The 21,522-nt window shown below is 43.8% G+C and overlaps 1 protein-coding gene across 1 annotated transcript in view; it reads left to right on the plus strand.

Annotated features, from left to right (window-relative positions):
* The window catches only part of HTRA1 (HtrA serine peptidase 1), a 58,404-nt gene that overhangs the window by 17,681 nt on the left and 19,201 nt on the right, over positions 1 to 21,522 (plus strand). Inside the window, exons 4-5 of the mRNA XM_033942307.1 lie at positions 14,913 to 15,107; positions 16,056 to 16,088. Coding sequence (XP_033798198.1) covers positions 14,913 to 15,107; positions 16,056 to 16,088 — 228 coding nt within the window. The remainder of the gene's footprint in view (positions 1 to 14,912; positions 15,108 to 16,055; positions 16,089 to 21,522) is intronic.

The following is a 21,522-nucleotide window of genomic DNA, read 5'->3' on the forward strand; positions in this document are numbered from 1 at the left end:
GAGGGGAGATATGATAGAGATGTTTAAATACCTACGTGGAGTAAATGTGCATGAGATGAGTCTCTATCCAACAATTTAAACTTTCTCAATTAAAGGAGTCAAGATCTTCAGTCAATCTTTGGGCCTTAAACTCTTTCAACTCTGGAATGATCTCCCCTTTTTTTTAAGGAGTTCCAGTTCATCTCAATTTTTCCGTAAATCTTTAAAAACTACTGTATTTGCCAAACATTTTGAAAATTAATTCTTTTGAAATTTTGCTATTATCTTCTATTTATCATTTGTAAATCATTCCCTATTTATTTAATTGCTGTAAATCGAGTTGAGTCTTCTCAGAATGATGACTCGGTATACAAAGTTAAGCTTTAGTTTAGTTTAGAAAGCAAACTCTGAAGTGAGGGAGCATAGAATGAAGGTGAAAGGAGACTCAAGAGTAACCTTTTGTCAGTGGCATAGTGAGGGGACAGGTGGTGAACTGCTCTGGGCGCCGTCTTCACACCAGTGTCTCTCCTTCTGTCCGCACACCCCCCGTCATATACCTCTTTAAATGTTCGCCGACACAAGCAGCATCTTCCATTTTCTGTTGTCACAGGCCTCAGTCCCTTCTGACATCACTTCCTGGTTGCAGGACCCAACCGTGACATCAGAATGGAGCTGAGGTTGGTGCAAGTTTCTACTTTATGGAAAGGGTGCTGGATTTGTGGAGTGGCCTCTGTTGGAAGTGATTTGATGTAATAATTTTAAGTTTCAAGTTTCAAGTTTATTTGAAATTTGATGAATCGCTTATACATAAAATACTAAGCGATGTACAATAAAATCCAAATTTGAATGTAAAATAAAATACAGAATAATAATAACAAATAAAACACTAAGCGAATTACTATAAAATCCAAATTTGAACATATATTAAAATACAAGGTAATAATAATAACAATAACTATAAATCAAAATAAAAAGGGGGTTTGACATACAGACCAACAGACTCAACTGGATGGAAGGGAAAAGGGAATCAGGTTACAATATTAATCATTTTTTTTTATTTTTTTATTAAAAAGACTGGTGCTCTGCAATTATTCCATATAGGAGGTAAACGCATCTTTAAACAGAAAAGTTTTTAAGTTAGTTTTGAAATGACTAATATCTTTTTCATCTCTAATATATTTGGGGAGAGAATTCCAGGTTTGAGGTGCAACTACTGAGAATATATCATATCGTTTTGTGCCAATCACTTTCAAAGAAGGGACTACCAAAAGATCTTGGCTTGATGAACGAAGGGAACGAGAAGAGTTGTATTGCGGTTCATTTGTAGATAAAGTTTTAAATACCAAAAGTAAAATTTTGAAGATGATGCGATGATTGATGGGAAGCCAATGTGAGGCAATCAGAAAGGGGGATACATGGTCATATTTTTTCCCATTGTGAATTAATTTAACGGCAAGATTTTGAATAATCTGCAAACGTTTCTTTTCTTTTTGGGTAATATTTAGTAATAATGAGTTACAGTAGTCTAGCTTTGAGATGATGAGTGAGTGTATGAGTATATTTAGGGATTTTGGTTCCAGGAACTTGGAAATAGAACGAATTTGGCGTATGCGATAAAAGCAGGATTTAACTATGCTACTTATGTGCTCATGATAAGAGAGATTTTCATCGATAATGACTCCTAATAATTTTAATGATGAAACAATGTTAATCGGAGTGTTATTGATGTTGAAAGTAGAGCACAACTGTAGTCCTTGTTTGTGTGAAAAGAGCATGGCTTTTGTTTTATTAATGTTTAATGATAATCTATTGGAATTCAACCAATTTTTGATTGTTTCTAATTTCTGGTTGATCTGATGTATGTCTTCTGATTTTTCTGGATTTATGGGATGGGACAGTTGAATATCGTCCGCATATGTGTAGATTGTGAAACCTATGGATTGACATAGGCTCAGAAGGGGCGATAGAAAAATATTAAACAGTAGTGGGGATAGTATGGAACCTTGAGGGATGCCGTAATTTGGGGAGAAAGATTTAGAAGTAGTATTATTAAAATGTACGGTATATTTTCGATCTGACAAAAAAGAAGTGAACCATTGTAGAACTTGGTCGCAGACACCTATGGATTATAGCCTGTTTAAAAGTAAGATATGATCGATGGTATCGAATGCGGCGGATAAGTCTAAAGAGAAGAGGATAACTGAATTGTGATGGTCCAGGTGATAGATTATATTTGTGGTTAACCCAATCAGAGAGTATTCTGTATTGTGATTTTTCCAAAATCCTGTCTGGGATGCAACACATTTGTTGCTTCGATAAAGTCGGATAACTGTTCAAAAACTACTCGTTCTGTTAGCTTTGCCAAGAAAGGGATATTTGTGATGGGGCGATAATTTGAGGATTCTTCTGAACTTATCTTATGGTCTTTCAGTATAGGAAAAATGGCTGCAGATTTCCAGGAGGAAGGAACAATGCCTGTGCTGATGCTGTTTAGTACAAAGTGATGTATGAATGGACCAAAACAGGAAAAAAATTTTTTTTTTTAATTAATGGAGGGATAATTTCTAAACTAGAACCTTTTAAGTTTACTTTGAGGAAAAGGCGTTCAATATCCTCTAAGGATGGGAGGTTAAAGGCAGAGCATTTTGCTAATGGAAGAAGATTGTTATCTGGATTATCAATTAGAATATCAGATATTGGTTGATCGAAGTTTTTACGTATTATGTTGATTTTTTCACAAAAGTAATTAGCGAGTTCTTGGGCTGATAGTTTATTTTTATTAGCATCTATCAGTGCATTAGGTGATAAGGATTTTAAAATTGAATACAAAATAGAGGGATTTCTTGCCTTCGAGATTTTTTTAGAATAATATTGTTTTTTTGTGAAATTGATTTTAGACTTGTAGAAGTATGCAAGTTCTTTATATGATTTTTGGTTTTCGTCAGATTTATTTTTCCGCCATCTTCTTTCCAGACACCTCAGTTGTCTTTTGATCAATAAGAGCTCATGCGAGAACCAAGGATTGCGTATTTTTTGAATAGGAATGAGTTTATTAATGGTTGGGGCTTCCTTGTCCAGTAGAGATTGTATTGATGTATTCCAGATTGATAAGTGCTCATCAAGGGTGCCTTCTAAGAAGTTTAGTGTTTCTGGGTTTATGATTGGTTGGATATTTTTTTCCTCGAGTTTAGAGTAATCGCGATAGCTAATTTTTCTAGGATGCAATACCGGCTTAGTACCTCACTGCTCCCCATCTCTGATCATCATCTGATAACCTTCACAATTACTCCCCCTCTGCCACACCCAGTTCTAACCAATAGGTTTCAAAATCTTCAAGCCCTCGATCCTTCCACACTCTCAACCAATATTTCACCTCTCCTTGCCTCCACTATGTTATCCAAGTCTGTTATTTCCTGTGCTCTGGACACCAATGCTCCTCCTGTTCTCTGCTGTGTCAGGCATACCAAACATCAACCTTGGTTCATTCCCAGTGTCTTCTACTTATGTTCCTGTACCTGCTGTGCTGAGTGCCTTTGGCTCAAATCTCATAAACAGGCTGACTTTCTTCACTTTAAATTTATGTTGACCTCCTTTAATTCTGCACTTATACTGGTCAAGCAAGACTACTACACCCAACTCCCTTTCTTCCAACCCCCGCCATCTCTTTGCCATGCTGAACTCCCTCCTCAAAGCACCCCTGCTCCAACCCCTCCTTCTCTTTCTCACCAGACTATGGTTGATAACTTCCATGACAAGGTCCACAAGATTGCCCTTGAATTCACTGCAAAGTCACATCCTTCTTCCCTACCCAAATCCACTCTCCTGACCTTCAAACTCACACCACCCCTTCTTTCTTAACCCAAACAACTCAGGAAGCTCCCTTTACCTGGTCACATCCTCTCAACCATCCGTCAACTACCGCTGACTTTTCTTCCTTCTCTGAAATCACAGAGGAAGAAACTGCACAATTTCTGTCTTCAGCTAAGCCTACTTCATACCCCTTCTACTTGACCACATCTCACATACTGTTATCCCTCCCATCTGCCATATTCTCAACCTATCTATTTCCATTGCAACTGTCCCCTGCTACCTTCAAACATGCAGTGGTTAAGCCGCTTCTGAATAAAACCTCGCTGGACCCCACTTACCCATCCAGCTATCACCCTGTCTCCCTTCTTCTGTTCCTATCCAAACTATTCGAGTGTGCTGTTCTCCATTGCTGCCTTGACTTCCTTTCATCTCAACAGATTCTTGATACTCTACAAATGAGGCTTTTGCCCCCCAATACTCCACAGAGACTGCCCTCACCAAAGTATGCAGTGACCTGTTCATGGCCAGATCTAAGGGCCTTTACTCAATCCTCATCCTTCTTGACCGTCTGTTGCCTTTGATACTGTTAATCACAGCTTTGTTCTCTCATATGAGGAAAGACTAAAAAAGTTAGGACTCTTCATCATGGAAAAAAGATAGCTGAGGGGAGATATGATTGAAGTCTACAAAATCCTGAGTGGAGTAGAACGGGTACAAGTGGATTGATTTTTCAACTCCATCAAAAATTACAAAGACTAGGGGACACTCGATGAAGTTACAGGGAAATACTTTTAAAACCAATAGGAGGAAATATTTTTTAACTCAGAGAATAGTTAAGCTCTGGAATGCACTGGCAGAGGATGTGGTAAGAGCAGTTAGCATAGCTGGTTTTACAAAAGGTTTGGACAAATACCAGGAGGAATAGTCCATAGTCTGCTGTTGAGATAGACATGGGATGGTAGCATGGAATGCTGCTACTATTTGGGTTTTGGCCAGGTACTTGTGACTTGGATTGGCCTCCACGAAGACAGGATACTGGGCTAGATGGACCTTTGGTCTGACCTAGTAAGGATATTCTTATGTTCTTCTGTCCTCTCCTGGTTTACCTCCTACTTCTCCCGTTGCACCTTTAGAGAATGCATTGGTGGGTCCTCCTCTGCTGCTGTCCTGCTAGCGGTTGGCATACCCCAGGGTTCTGTCTTAGGACCTCTTCTTTCTCTCTACACCTCTTCCCTCAGTGCCCTGATCTCCTCCCATGGCTTCTAGTATCGCCTATATGCTGATGACTCTCAGATCTACCTCTGTACACCCCAAATTTCACCTAAAGTCAAAGAAAAAGTTTCTGCCTGTTTGGCTGACATTGCTTCCTGGATGTCCTGTCTTCATCTGAAACTAAGCATGTCCAAGACTGAGCTGCTCCTCTGTCCTCCTAAACCCTCTGCTCCTCTCCCTCCGTTCTCCATCTCTGTAAATAATTCTGTTATCTTTCCTGTCTCCTCTGCTCATAACCTTGGAGTCATCTTCAATTCTGCCCGCTCATTTTCTGCACACATCCAACAAACCGCTAAGGCCTGTTGCTTCTATCTCTACAATATCACCAAAATTTACCCCTTCCTCTCTGAGCACACTACCCGGACCCTTGTCCACACTCTTGTATCTTCACGCTTAGATTACTGCAATCTACTTCTAACTGGTCTCCCACAGTTCCGCCTCTCCCCCCTGCAATCTGTACAAAACTCTGCTGCACGACTCATCTTCTATCAATCTCGCTACGCTCATGTCACCCCTCTCCTTAAGTTTCTTCACTGGCTCCCTATCCGCCATTGCATCCAGTTCAGCTCCTATTGCAAGTGTGTTCATTCTGCTGCCCCTCAATATCTCTCCTCGCTTCTCTCTCCTTATACACCTCCCAGAGAACTCCGTTCCTCAGATCAGCCGGTCTTAGCTGTACCCTTCTCCTCCACTGCCAATTCCAGACTTCGTTCCTTTTATCTAGCTGCCCCCTAAGCCTGGAATAAACTACCTGAGTTTGTCCGCCAAGCTCCTTGTTTAAAAGCAGACTGAGAAAAACACCTTTTTGATATAGCCTTCTACCCATAACCCTACTCCCCCCTTCCCACTGCTCTCCACCCTAGCCAGCAGATTATCCATTCCCCCTAACTGTATCCATGGCATCCTGTTTGTCTGTTTTGATTGTAAGCTCCTTCGAGCAGTGACAGTCTTCTTTGTGACTCTGTACAGCGCTGCGTACGACGGGTAGCGCTAAAGAAATAATGAAAAGTGAAGAGAGGCCATCTTTGGCAACATTTCCCTCCTGGGCTTCCTCCTCGTGCTGCATGGGCAGTATGTGAGTTCGTGCACTGAACTGGCACTCAGAGCCCATATGGTTGCCGAAAGGCACATTTTTACAGAGTGACTGTTCTTGTTAAGGATTAGGGAGGAGAAGGAAGAAAAGTGGAAATGTCTGGCAGCTTTCTCAGCCTAAACCTTCAGGATGTATTAGTCATGTTGGGAGTTTGGGAAGTCGGGCAGAGTGGCGTGCAATCTTATGCCAGCATGTTGGGCAGGCAAAGACACGTCTGTTCCATAAAATCCCCAACTTCTGTCATGCGTTTTGACTGACTGGCTTGCAGGTTGTGTGCTCTTAGCGCTCTGAGCTGTCTCAAGCTGCTTCCCTGGGAGCTGTCTTTTGCTGTTATTCTTCTTGGCTGCCTTGGCTAGGCTTGGGTTTTTTCTCTAGGCCTCGGAGGCTTTCACTAGCTGCTCTCTTTAGCCATGGGACCTCTCTCTAGGCATGGGGTCTGTCCCTGGCTGTTCTTATGGTCTTCTCTCTGGCTCTGGGAGCTGTCCCTAGTTATTCTTGTATTGTTTCTTTCTCTTGCCCTGGGGTTGTCTCTAAATACTCTTGTGTTTACTCTCTAGCCCATATTTAGTATCGTGTTCATACTACTATTTCAATTCGCTCTTGGTGTCTCTGTCATGATCTATGTTCATCTTGGAAGTACAGTACTAACTTCCTGATAAATCTGGTTATCTGTGCTATGATCATCTTATCCCCTGTCCCTATAGATGTTCCTAATGGGGACTAGCCAACTGTCTCCTCTTTGTTGCACTATTGGCTATAGGATTCTGTGAAAAGGATGGTCTTCATCCCTTTCTGGTGCCTTTTTCTAATTTTAGTTCCCTTAGCAAGGGTGTTCCACCACCTTAGAGCCATCACTGAGAACATGGCTGCAGAAAAAGAAGGATGGATAGAGACATCCGGGTTTTACTTCCACTGAAAACACTGGCTATATCAATCCATCCTCCTTTTTATACAAACTATATAGAAGAGATCGAGTAGGGCAGAAAGGTGGAGGTATTGCCCTATATGTTCGGGAAGGAGTAGAATCTGTTGAAGTGGCTATGACGGAAATGAAAGAGAAGCTAGAGTCCCTCTGGGTCAAGATTCCTGGCCAAAACAGTGCAGACACGAAAATTGGCCTTTTCTATCGTCCCCCGGGACAGGCGGATGAAACTGACTCTGAAATGATAGAGGAAATCAAACGAGAATGCAAGACGGGCAATGTAATAATATTGGGAGACTTCAATTTCCCGAGGATAGACTGGAAACTAGGAACCTCCAACTGCGGCAATGAGGTCAAGTTCCTGGAGGCGCTAGGGGATTGCTTCCTGGAACAAATGGTAAAAGAGCCGACAAGAGGCAACGCCACCCTGGACTTGGTGCTAAATGGCCTCACGGGACCGACAAAAGAAGTAGAAGTTACGGCACCGCTGGGGACGAGCGATCACAATGTGATCATCTTTAAGCTTGACATCGGGAATAGAAAAAGTGCCAAAACCTTATCCAAAACCTTTAACTTTAAAAAGGGCAAATACGATTGCATGAGAGCCATGGTGAAACAACGACTCAAAAAAAAGGTGGATAAACTTGAAACAGTAGAGCAGGCATGGTCCCTACTGAAAACTACTATCACAGAAGCACAAAACCTATACATTCCGAGGATCTCCAAAGAAAGGAGAACAAAGGGTAAGGGAGAACCAGCATGGCTTACCAGACAGGTGAGGGAAACCATACAAGAAAAGAAGGACTCTTTCAAAAAATGGAAACACATGAAAACAACCGAAGCATGGAACAAACATAAAGACGATCAGAAGAAATGTCACAGGGCGGTGAGGGATGCCAAAAAGGACTATGAAGAAAAAATAGCGCAAGAGGCCAAAAACTTCAAGCCCTTCTTTAGATACGTGAAAGGGAAAAAACCCGCAAAAGAGGCGGTGGGACCCCTGGACGATCAGGGAAGAAAAGGGTACATTAAGGAAGATAAACAAATTGCGGACAAACTAAATTCCTTCTTTGCGTCCGTCTTTACGGAGGAGGATACCGCAAAAATACCAGAAACTGTGAAAGTGTTTAGTGGAGTAATAGAAGACAGCCTCACCACAGTTGAAGTAGATTTGGACCAGATATACTACCAGATCGACAAACTTAAAAGTGACAAATCCCCTGGACCGGATGGAATTCACCCGAGAGTCTTAAAGGAATTGAAGGTTGAAATCGGAGAGTTATTGCAAAAACTCGCCAATCTGACAATCAGAACTGGACAGATACCAGACGACTGGAAGATAGCGAACGTCACGCCAATTTTCAAAAAGGGATCAAGAGGAGAACCGGGCAACTACAGACCTGTGAGCCTTACGTCTGTCCCTGGAAAGATGGTTGAAGCACTGATCAAGGATAGCATAGTCCGGCACTTGGATACACACGACCTGATGAAAGCCAGTCAACATGGCTTCAGGAAAGGGAAATCATGTTTAACGAATTTACTTCAATTTTTTGAGACCGTGAACAAGCAAATTGATAGTGGAATGCCGGTGGACATAATATATTTGGACTTCCAGAAGGCATTCGACAAAGTTCCGCATGAAAGACTTCTCAGGAAACTACAATGCCATGGAATAGAGGGATAGGTGGATAGGCAAATGGCTGGAAAACAGGAAGCAGAGAGTGGGCATAAATGGGAAGTTCTCAGACTGGGAGAAAGTGACTAGTGGTGTGCCCCAGGGCTCGGTACTTGGGCCGATCCTATTTAACATTTATATCAATGACCTTGAAGACGGAATATCCAGTGAGATCATTAAGTTTGCAGACGACACAAAGCTATGCCGGGCAATCAGATCGCAGGAGGATAGCGAGGAACTCCAGAGCGACTTGTATCAGTTAGAGAAATGGGCAGAGCAATGGCAGATGAAGTTCAACGTGTAGAAATGCAAAGTAATGCATTTAGGCAGTAAGAATAAGGAACACGAGTATAGAATGTCAGGAGCAACTCTGGGTAAGAGCGAACAAGAAAGGGACCTGGGTGTACTGATAGATAGGACCCTGAAGCCGTCGGCACAATGCGCGGCAGCGGCAAAGAAAGCGAACAGAATGTTAGGAATGATAAAGAAAGGAATCACGAGTAGATCGGAGAAAGTCATAATGCCGCTTTATAGAGCAATGGTCAGACCACACTTGGAATACTGTGTCCAACATTGGTCTCCCTACCTAAAGAAGGATATAAAACTGCTGGAGAGGGTGCAGAGACGAGCAACGAAGCTAATAAGAGGTATGGAGAACTTGGAATATGAGGAACGACTCAAGAAACTAGGACTGTTCTCCCTTGAGAAGAGGAGGCTGCGAGGGGACATGATAGAGACGTTCAAAATACTGAAAGACATCGATAAAATAGAGCAGAAAAACAAATTATTTACACTGTCCAACGTGACACGGACAAGAGGACATGGTTTAAAGCTAAGGGGGGACAAGTCCAGGACAAATGTCAGGAGGTTCTGCTTTACGCAGCGAGTGGTAGACGCCTGGAATGCTCTTCCACAGGAGGTTATTAAAGAATCCACTGTGCTGGGATTCAAAGGCAAATTAGATGCACATCTCCTTATGAGAGGCATAGAGGGATATGGGTGGTAAAACTACATCAGGTGTATACCTGACTGGGCCTCCGCGTGTGCGGATCGCCGGACTCGATGGATCATGGGTCTGATCCGGAGATGGCAGTTCTTATGTTCTTAACTGAACCCACTTACCCAAGGCTCCTCCACCCCTCCCCGTCAATAATGTCATAGGTAGAAGGCTGAAGTGGACTTGGTTTTTCAGCAGCCAGAATTAAGACCTAAAAAGTCTCCCTTTCCTCCCCTAACTAACAGACAGCCCTGACAATGTCCCCTTTCAACATGGGTAAAGGGAGACCTGGAGCTCCACAACGCTTGAGTTGCTTTATATCGGGAAAAAAATGAGCTTTTCATTCTGAAAGGGGCAAAGATGTGCAGGGAAAGGGGGTGTTAGACATCGCTTAGAGCGTCAGGTGTCACTTAGGGCAGTGTCTCTCCAGCTGGTACTAGAGCAGAGTCTCGCAAACTTTCCGGCCGGCGGCACACTAAATCCAGTGCCCCAGCTGGAAGGCACTCGGCAGCGTGTGATGATGTCATGCACATGCGTGATGTCATCATGTCGACATCCACACATGTGCAGACGCCCATCTGGCCGCGATCCACTGTGGTGGAGGGATCCAAGACTTGCGTGGAGAGGAGGAGAGACGTCGGCCAGGAGGAGACTTATCTGCGCTGGCTTACATCTGGCGTGGCCGACTTTCCTCCTCACCAGTGTGTTGCGGCACTCCTGAAATCTCAAGAGGCACACAGTTTGACATACCGTGCACTAGAGTATGGCCTAGACAGGGAGGAGGGTGGACCGCTCAGGGGGCCATCTTGGTGGGGAAGCTAGCATGGGTTACCAGATGTCTGGATTTCTCAGGACATGTCTGAGGGTCCAGATGGCTCTTCAAAACCTGGCACTTTGTCCTCTCAATCATGTTGGGTGCGGATAGCCTCCTGCCCAACCAAAGCAGGCAGTGGAGGGCGGGACTGGAGGCGGGTCTAGGGTATCTGCATTTTACAATCATAAAATTTGACAACCCTACGCTAGCAGCTCTCCTCCTCTGTACCTCTTTAATGCTTTTCTAGTGCAAGCAACATCTCCAACCCGCTCCTCATAGCAGCCTCAGCTTTCCCTCTGAAGCCATTTCCAGGCCGTGGGATCAGGAAGTGAGCTAAGATGGAGAGGTGAGGAGGGCGGGGACAAAGAAGAGGGTGGGGGAGGGGGTGCCTGCTACGCCACTGCCTAGACACTTTTAGTTTTCAGACCTGCATTGCCTACAAATCTATGTCAGCCATATTCACTGCCTGGGAGGACTTGGGAAGCATCACCTTAAGGAAAGGGGCCGGTGGTGCCTCACTTAAGTGTGTGTGTGTGTATTCGGGGGGGGGGACAGGCTGGAGAGGTGTGGATCTTCATTGAGGCTAGGGACATTGCTCAATGAAAAGAGGATGCAGGGGGTGTGGCCTATCAGTCAGGAAAAGAGGATGCAGAGGCTATTGTTTAGAAAAGGGTCTGCGAGTAGAGAATGACACAGGGACACAGATTGTCCCTGTGGGGTGGTCTGTTTCCATCCCTGCAAGCTCTGTCCTCATCTTAAGTATTCGAGGCTTCTGCAGATGAGGTCATAGCTCTCAGGGACAGGGGCAGACAAAGTTTGTCCCCATGCCATTCTGTGCTGTGCAGCGTCACTTGGGGCCAGGGGAATGCAGGATGTTTCTCGGGAGGAAAGGGGTGTCTGGCATGTTACTCAAGGGAAGGAGATGTGAGTGGCACTCTGAGAACATCGCACTCAGGGAGCTTCATCTACAAGGGAGCACTCAGAGAAATTGAAAGGGGAGAGGTTTAGAACAAACGCCAGGAAGTTCTTTTTCACACAGAGGGTGGTGGATACATGGAACGCACTACCAGAGGATGTGATAAACAGGAGCACGCTACAGGGGTTCAAAGAAGCTTTGGATAAGTACTTGGAAGACAAAGGGATTGAGGGGTACAGATAAGAGTTAAGGTAGATTATAGGGATGGGATTAGAGGTAAGTTACAAAATTAATCAGGGACCACTGTTCAGGCACTAGGCCTGATGGGCCGCCGCGGGAGCGGACCGCTGAGCAAGATGGACCTCTGGTCTGACTCAGCGGGGGCAACTTCTTATGTTCTTATGTTCTTAGATGAAAAGAGGCCCCCATCCATGAAGATGTTCCAAAGGATGTGTGTGGTGGTGGTCTGTGGAGGAAGAATTAGGGAGGTAAAGCTGGACGAGAGAGGGGCTCCCAGGAGACTCCTCCAGAGCCTTAAAGAATGTGAGATCAGGTTGGCCGGTGTGATGGTGTGAATTGCTTGGATATGCACCAAAAACACATCTTTAGCTTTGGCCATAGTTCTTGAGAATGAATCACATATGTTGGCTGAGACAAGTGTCTCGGAAATGAGGAATGTGGTCTTGGTCATTCCTGACTGATTAATATATAAGTTTCCACAGATCCATGTGGGAGGAGGAAAGAGTGCTGAGCAAAACCCCAAATCGGAAGATATAAGATGTTCTGGAACTTAAGCGTTCTCTTTAGTAAACATTACGGTTAAAACCAGAACTAGCTGGTAAACTAAACGCAGTTACAAATAAGTGATTCATTGTGGAGTGCTCCTAAATCTCTGTTTTCTTCAAGAGGCACAGAGAAAAAACAAGGCGTAAGCTCAGCACCTGAAACAACTTCAGCTGTAAACTGAGGAATGGAATAAAAACAAATGGCTTTACGGGATCCTACACCACTGCTGCGGATGGGAACTCGGAGGAGTCAGAGCTAAATGAAAACAGATAAAGATCATATGGCTTCTCTAGTCTGCCTATCCAGGCCTTGAAATTTGTGCATTATGGTTTGTTTAATTTGCCAAAAGTATTTTGTCGCTGTTTTACTGTCTGGTTGATATGTATCTGCCGTTTATTAATTTGTAACCCACATAGACTAGTGTGATATGCCTGAAACACTGATCTCAAGAGCTTGTATATTCTTGTTGCTAGCTATCAGGAGTCATGGTCAGCCAAAAGTGGAAGACGTGGGAAACAGAAGACACAGGGCACCCTTTATATGGTCAAACAAAAAAAAAAAAAGCCTGTGGTCATGAGAACAGAACTAGTTAATATTACCTTGTGACTATGACAGAGCCCAAGAGGAGATCTTTCTCCTGGCATTAGCAAATGATCTGTAACCAAGTCTGCAAATGAAGACATGGCAGGATAGGGATACTCTGCCAGGCCTGAGATCTCCAAACAAAACAGCCTGCCTCACGCTCACGTGCGGATGTACTCACAGCCTCTGTATGCTCAGTGGCTGGCTCTGCCCTGGAACCGGAAGAGGGCACTGAGACGGCATCCCCAGGCAAGAGTGAGGCAGGTTTGCTGCTACTGATTTGGATGGAAAGGGGGAGAAACTGAGGGAAAGAGAGGGGACAGAAAGAGGAGGAAAACAATGAAAAGGAGAGAGAGGGCAGGTGTTGCATGGAAGGAGGGAGAGGAAGATGCTGGCCTGGGAACCTAGTGTTAAATCACCTGCATATATTTCTGGAATACAGCTTTAATATGTTGTATTGTTTTGGCTTGAGATGCATTTCCCAATCCCAGCCATTGCAAGGAATTATGAAGAAGACTTCCCAGCAACCTTTGCTCCCCTACAAATCACTTCCTGTGTTGTATTCAGCGTTTGATCATGTTGACTCAAAGCTATTGGCAGGACAAAGTCAAACTTTTTAAAGAAAGGGCACATCAGACATAAATGAACTCGATAGCCCAGAGACTTGGAAGGAGTGCGGGCTGCTTCTTGTCCAGCGTTCGGGATAGTTTGATTTGTAGCATTCCTCTAGACACAGAGAGAATTCCTCTTTCTTTAAATCGGGGGAAATTCTGCGAGAGACGGAGGAGCTTTGTGTTCCTTGGCCATTTCTCTAGGAATTCCTTCTTGGCGAAAATTCAGCTATTTGGGGGTTTTCTAAGGCCACGGGAATAGTTTGATGGAGGCCTCTTGGAGTGCAGATGTTTCCTGATTGTACTAAAGATTTTGTGTACGCTGCAGCCCATCCTCCTCCTGCAACGTGTGAGAGGCACAATGTTCTGTGGTGCCTGAAGGAAGTTTCCACTACTGTGTCTGATGTGTGAGTGAACGTTGCCTTTGAGAGATAAAGAGAGGATAACAGTTGAACCGTGGTGACCCGGAATGGCATTTTCATCCCATGCTTTGCTGCAGGAGTGAATAGCGAGTGTCTGTAGAGGGGCAGGGATAGATTTGGGCCCTTTTTCCTTTTCTCATCATTTTTGTAAGTGGTTCCATACGGCTCGGTGACTCACAAGCTCTGGCACGTAGCGCTCCCTCTCCCTCCATCCTATCCCAGCATAGTTCACGGAGGGATTGATTGAAAGCTTTTCTTCCAGATTCTAACGCAGATACATTTGTGATCCCTTCTGACACTCAAATATGTGAAGCCCTTTTGGCAGCTGCATCTCATCCACTAAGAGACTAAATGCTACTACTCTTTATGATTTCTACAGCGCTTCCAGACACATTCAGCGCTATACATTAGGCACACAAGAGACAATCCCTGCTCGAAATATCTTACAATCTAATCTGGATAAAAATGGTGAATCAAGTACCCATGTAGGGAAATAGGGAAGAAGAGGTAGAGAGGGTCGGGGGCTGCAGAGGGAAAGACAAACAGATGCTTTACAAGATGGAACGTAAATGTCAGCCATCAGCCTGGACTTAAATACTGCCAGAGATGGAGCCTTCCAACACGATTTCTTTTCAAAACCCAAAGTGCCGGGTTTTGAAAAGCCATCCGGAACCCTGGACATGTCTTTGAAAAGGAGGGAAATCTGCATGTACATCTCGTAACCCTACCCATACCTCTGGTTGACCAACGTGCTTCTCGTGACCGCGTTGCCTCTCCCTCTGATGCTAGTTCCTATGCGTGGTACCCAGAAGTGACAGCGGGAGCCAATGCGGTTGCAAGGAGCAAGTTGATGTTCTTGCTTGCGACAATGTATGAGGAAAGGGAAGGGTGTGTGTGCGGTGGGGAAGAAGTGGGAAGATCTGGGGTGCGGAGAGGAGGAGGGACGGCACCCGGAGCAGACCCCCCCTTCCTATGCTACTGAAGAGAAGAGCTTTTGCTTCTGTTGTAAAGTCCTTGGTTTCTACCTTCACAGTGGAAGCTGCCGGTCTTGCTGCTGGGACGCTCAGGAGATCTGCGGCCAGGAGAATTTGTGGTTGCTATTGGAAGTCCCTTCTCCCTTCAGAATACGGTGACCACAGGGATCGTAAGCACCACCCAGCGAGGGGGAAAAGAGCTGGGACTTCGCAACTCTGACATGGATTATATCCAGACCGATGCCATTATCAATGTGTGTGAAAAGTAACTCATGAAACGTTTACCTGCCTTCTATCGCTCCATCCCATCCAGTCTCTTTGCTCTTCTGCCCCTTTCCACGATCGGTCCATTCCTGCCCTTCCCCCATTCTCCCCATCCTGCTCTCCCTCCACCCCTGCCTGTCTCCTTGCTCTACTGCCCTTCCCCCATTCTCCCCTTCCTGCTCTCCCTCAACCTTTTCCTGTCTCCTTGCTCTCCTACCCTTTCCCCGCTTCCTGCTCTCCCTCCACCCCTTCCTGTCTCCTTGCTCTCCTGCCCTTCCCCTATTCTCCCCTTCCTGCTCTCCCTCCACCTCTTCCTAATTCCTTGTTCTCCTACCCTTTCCCCTTTCTCCGCTTCCTGCTCTCCCTCCACCCCTTCCTGTCTCCTTGCTCTCCTGCCCTTCCCCTATTCTCCCCTTCCTGTTCTCCCTCCACCTCTTCCTAATTCCTTGTTCTCCTGCCCTTCCCCCATTCTCCCGTTCCTGCTCTCCCTCCACCCCTTCCTGTCTCCGTGCTCTCCTGCCCTTTCCCCATTCTCCCTTTCCTGTTCTCCCTCCACCCCTTCCTGTCTCCTTGCTCTCCTGCCCTTCCCCCATTCTCCCCTTCTTGCTCTCCCTCCACCCCTTCCTGTCTCCTTGCTCTCCTGCCCTTCCCCCATTCTCCCCTTCTTGCTCTCCCTTCACCTTTTCCTGTTTCCTTGTTCTCCTGCCCTTCCCCTATTCTCCCCTTCCTGCTCTCCCTTCACCCCTTCTTGTCTCCTTGCTTTCCTGCTCTTCCCCCCTCTCTCCATTTTTCTCTCTTTACTGTCTTGCCTTCTCATTTTTACATTTTCCCATCTTCCTTTTCCAATTTTCTCTCTTCCCTGTGTTCCTTTGGCTATGAAATTCTCCTCAGTTCAGTGATTGTGTAAGAAAGGGTTTTTTGTTTAAATTTCTTTGCAGTATGGAAATTCCGGAGGACCTTTAGTAAATCTGGTAAGTCATTACTTTTCTTTCCTAATGTGGTGTTTGAGAACTGACAAAAAATGATGGCAGGTTTTAAATTGTATCTTTAATTTTGTCATATGTAACAGTAATGTTTTGATATATTGAGGACTGTAATTTGCCAGTATGTTGCCTTTCTACGTAAAAGCATATAGCCATCCTGGGTCAGACAGATGATCCATCTAGCCCAGTATCCTGCTTCCAGTGGTGGCCAATAATCACAAGAACCTGGCTGAATCCCAAACAATAGCAGCATTCCATGCCACCCACCCCAGGGATAAGCAGTGGCTTTTCCTACTTCTACCTTGTGGACTTTTCCTCCAGGAACTTGTTTAAACCTTAACTGCCTTAATTGGTCTGATGATTGACCATGCTATTAAAAACTGAATAAAAAAATTAATTAGTATTGTGCGTGGAATACCGCATGACGCCTAATTCAAGATGTCTACTGAGGTCTAGCAACACCTACCTTAAAAGCAGGCGTAGCTAGGGGTGGAGAATAGGCGTCACTAGCTGTCTGTCCAGTAAATTAGGCCACAAATTTAGACCAGGTGTGAGCTCTGAACCAGGAATTTACTTAGACATTTTTAAGTTGTAGACAGACAAGTAAAAAAAAAAAAAATCCAGTCAATGAGAAGAGTCTTAAGTACATTCCCTTTCTTTCTTCTGGAATTTTCTCTTGCGCTCCTTTCCCTTTCTCTTTTCAAAGGCCAGTGGCTGCTTTAGCCATAGATAGGTCTGGAGATGGAGTTCCACATTTCCTTCAAGTGAGCTTTTCTTCCATTATTACCTCTCTGGTACAGAAAATCCTCCCCTATTCTGGAAAATGTAAGCAGCCCTGGGAAGGTCTTGCAGCCCACCTACCTATTCCCTCAGTGACCTTAAGGGAACTCCCAGGTCCACCCTGATCCATTAAGGCCTCAGGCATATCTCCAAACAGTCTGATGCTTCTGCCATTGCTGTTTTCCCGTCTTCTCATTGACCCGCATATGGCGTTACCACAAGAATCTTATTCAATATCTGTTCTAGCAACTCTAAAATTATTGCTGGAGAGCTCCACTCATCTGCATTAATGATATTCAGCTATTGTGCATTCTTGACCAAACATCACCACAAGCCATTCCTTTACTAAATGAGGAACTTGACACTATAGGAGACTGAGTTTCAGTTTGTGTGAATTTAAGCCTGTATTTTCCATGCAATGCTGGGATTGCACTATAGGATCCACTTCCAATTGCTGGAATAGCAAAGATAGTCAACTGTTTACAAATCTTGGGGGTCATTATAGGTGATTAGTTAAGCTATCAACTTCTCCAAAAGTATTTCTTTAAGTTAAAAAAGATATGTTCATTTAGATTATTTCTTTGATTGGTCAGTACTCCGTACCGTACCTTATTTCACGTTTTGATGTGAGGCCATTTCGATTACTGTAATATTCTCTATCACGGTTTTCGCATGACTGACATTAAAAGATTACAGATTATTCAGAAGACTTCTAAGCTCTGGACCACAATGCTGGAGTCGTGTCACCTCAGCTCGCATCCCTTATAAGCTCTTGACACTGGTTCACAAAATCCATAGTCTTCCTTCTTGCTCGTAACAATGACTTATCCCTTCCATAGCTTCTCGTATCCTTCATATAAGTCAGCTACTAATAGAGAGTTAAGAATCAGAGAAAACTTTTCCAGTTAGTAACTCAAGAGTTGTTTACAAATGTCTGATCAAATTTCCAACAAATGTTAGCACATGATTTTAAAGACAATGTTGGATGCTGAATTGGTTCAAAGGTTTTCCGACTTCTAAAACTTACAAAGTGAAGTTTAAACGTTCATTTTCAGAGCCTTGGCCTGTGGGGTATTCCTTAGGGCTCCCCATGTACTTGGTCTCCATATTGGGGCAGGTTGATTATAAAATCTCAGCTCAGGGGTGTAGTCAGATGTCCAATTTTGGGTGGAAGACGGGTGGGCAAAAGAACCCTGCCCTGTCCCTACCCCACAGGCCATCTGATTTCTCACCCCATAGCCTGCGTACCTTTTGAACATCAGATCTTCACTGGCAGCCCCACAGCCTTCCCTTTGATGTAGCAGCTTAGAGAAGCCGGGCCTATGCGTCTGGGTCTCTCTAGATGTCTTGCAATATAATAGCAAAGCACCATGCCAATAGTCACATTAAGCCAATAGTCTAACGATGCTTCTAACGAACAACATTTCATCCCAATTTTAGCCTTAAGATGTCTTCCTTCCACTCCTGAGATACATGCAATACAAAATATGTCTACTTCATTCTGATGCATCTCTGCTATTTTTAGGAGACGGACCACAGAAGTCTGCCTGGCAACTGGAATCCCTTTCTAAACACCTCTCTTGCCCATCATAACACATGAACGGCTATGAGGTCATTTGAATTCTGTCCTCTTTTCGATGTAAGGTACTGAGATGATGTCATTTCTTTGGGTCTTTGGATAATAGGGTGTGCCAATTTTGAAGACGTCGTCATTTTAAAAAGCACTAGTGAAAAAATGGTACAATTTATTGGGGAAATCAACAATTAGCTTAACATTTTGTGACTTACTGGGAAATTATGCAAAAACACGCAACATTGTGGTATTTAAGACAGGCTTTGAAACAACGCATACCTTCTCGAATGCTACGGTCAGAGTCCGCCATGAGGCTATCAATAGACGTGCTTGGCGAAACTCATTACAACAGCAGCCAATATTTACCAGGATATTTGAGGCTATGTAAAGATAAGATGTCCCTTTAGAAAGCAAGTAAAGAGGTAGCGATGTTTCAGACTTTGACAATCCGTTTTATTTAAGTTTTAGTAACAGAAAAGTTTTGGAGCAGTGGGTAGTTAATGTTTCACTGATTCTGTGTGTGTAGGTGGAGTAAGCCACTTAGGCCTTAAGCGGTGAAGAATTTTAAAAAGAAAGAAATTACTGAAATGTGTTCAAGAGATTCTATAAATCCTGCTTAAAGGCAAATTTGGGCTGAAATCCATTTTCAGTGGAGATTTTCCAGGTCCCCCTCACGACATTAACATTAGAGCACATCTGGAAGAGCGTTCAGCATCTGGAGATATCGGTGGTTAAATCAAGTGAGGAGGTAAAGCTGGAGCGTTATCTATGTCTCTAGGAGTTAAGTCGGAGCAGACCGATCAAATTTGTCAACTTCAACAAGTTCTTAGGACTCTTCCAGCATGTGAAAGACAAAAGGAAAATAGAACAAATGGAAAATGATAACAGGAGATTGAATTTTCCTAGCCTGGTGACCTGTTTCAACACTATTTCATTCAATGGAAGCTGTTCCATTCCGCTCCATTTATGGACTTCTATTCTGCCTTAACCCTTGGTACAGGGCAGTCATTGACATATTTCCTAAATAACATGGTTTTTATTCCACCTTTAAATAGAATTTTCTCCATTCCAAATGCCTCAAAAGAAGAGCTAGGGGACAGGCCAGAGAGGCAGAATAAAGGAACTGATTTGGGTCTAGATAATTTGTCTGCTTTGTTGGAAGAATCTATCTCAGAGACAACTATAAGAAAGTGGAAACCGGGTCCTCTTTGACTAAGCAGTGGGGGAGGTTTCTACCGCGGCCTGGAGCGATAAATGCTGCTTCAATGCTCTTAGGAATTTCTATGAGCATCAGAGTAGCACTGCAGACTGCCGGGGGGGGGGGGGGGGGGGGGAGTTAACGTGTAATATCCTCAGCTGAACAAACATAATCCAGTAATTAGACAGTCAATTTCTTCATCGCTAGAAAGGATCTTATGTATTTTATCCCACCCAATTTAATTTCGCATTTACAAGGAATCCTTGGAGGCCATTTTCAAAAAGGACGTCTAAGTCCCATCTGGACATTTCCCACTAAACGTCCAGAAATATAAATATTTATAAAATCGTCTACTTGGATGTCTAGGCCGACAGGATGCCTAACTTTATACCCCAATGTGCCAGGGAGTGGGGAGTGGTTTTTGGTGTGCACAATAGTTTTAAGTTTTTCTGATTTCAGTTACCCCAACATTGACTGTATAAATGTTTTATATCAGGGAGGTAAAATTTCTAGATGTAATAAATGACTGCTGGGAGCAACTGGTCCAGGAAATGACAAGAGGGAGTCCTTAGTGGAAGCAGGGCAAAGTAGGAGAGGTCTGCTGGGAAACGGTCATCGTAACGATCAGGGCTGGAAACTAGTCTAAAGAGTAAAATGATTGACACAGTCAGCATGGGTTTAGCCAAGGAAAGTCTGGCCTAACCAATTTGTGGCAACATTCCATGCTACCGATCCAGGGCAACAGACTATGGACTTTTCCTCCAGGAACTTGTCCAAACCACAGGCAACGCGTTCCAGAGCTTAACTATTCTCTGAGTGAAAAAATATTTCCTCCTATTGGTTTTAAAAGTATTTCCCTGTAACTTCATCGAGTGTCCCCTAATCTTTGTCATTTTTGACGGAGTGAAAAATCGATCCTCTTCCATTAGTTCCCCCCCCCCCCAAGATCCAGCATTACTCCTCTTCTCTTCCTTTTCCCCTGCACTCTCTCTCTCTCGCCTCCCTACTGCTCTCCAAGCATCTCTCTTGCCCTTCATTCCCTTCCCAGTCTTTCTGGTTTCTCCCTGTTGCTGCGGAGGGGGCCAAAAGTGGCAGATGCAGCCCTGAAAAAGGACTGTCTCTGACTGGGGGTGGAGGGTGGGGTTGGGGATGGGGGAAGCTTTTCTCTGCTGCATCTCATCCACAGGAAGTTGCATTACAAATGTGGAATGTGGCAGAGGACAGGTCCTGTCAGTTGGAAACAGCCATTTTTCAGGGTTGCTTGACTGACACACCGTATTCTATTCAAGATATGTCTACTTACATTTAAAACTCTCATTTTTCAAACTCCTGCTTTTATCCATAGAGTCTTAATTCCATATTCCACTATTAGAACATTGAGATCACAGGACCAACATTTATTAACCATTCCTTCTTTAAAAATCATCAATACTAGACGTCTTACTATCTTTTCGGTGACAGCTCCTCAATCCTGGAATGATCTTCCAACATATATAAGAGAAGAAAAGAATCTAGACAAATTTAAGAGTAAGCTTAAAAGTTTCCTTTTTAATGATGCTTTTAGCGATTAATGATCTTTTACTATCATATTTTTAATAATTTTCCCCCCCCTATGTTATTACCTTTTTTTTTTTTTTTAAATATGCATTGTAACCATTAATGAACTTCCCTTTTGTTTCTAAACAATGTCCAATAATCTATGTTTATTTTAACATTGTGATTTGTGTTTGTAACAGTATTTATTTATATAATATTTTACCTATGTTTTATAACTACGTGTTTTATTTTGTACATCGCCTTGAATTTTGATATGGCGATTAATCAAACTATTTAATAAACTTGGAAACTTGACTCTCTGCTGCAGTACCAGG

Source organism: Geotrypetes seraphini, chromosome 4, assembly GCF_902459505.1.
Source record: "Geotrypetes seraphini chromosome 4, aGeoSer1.1, whole genome shotgun sequence".
Taxonomy (NCBI): Eukaryota; Metazoa; Chordata; class Amphibia; order Gymnophiona; family Dermophiidae; genus Geotrypetes; species Geotrypetes seraphini.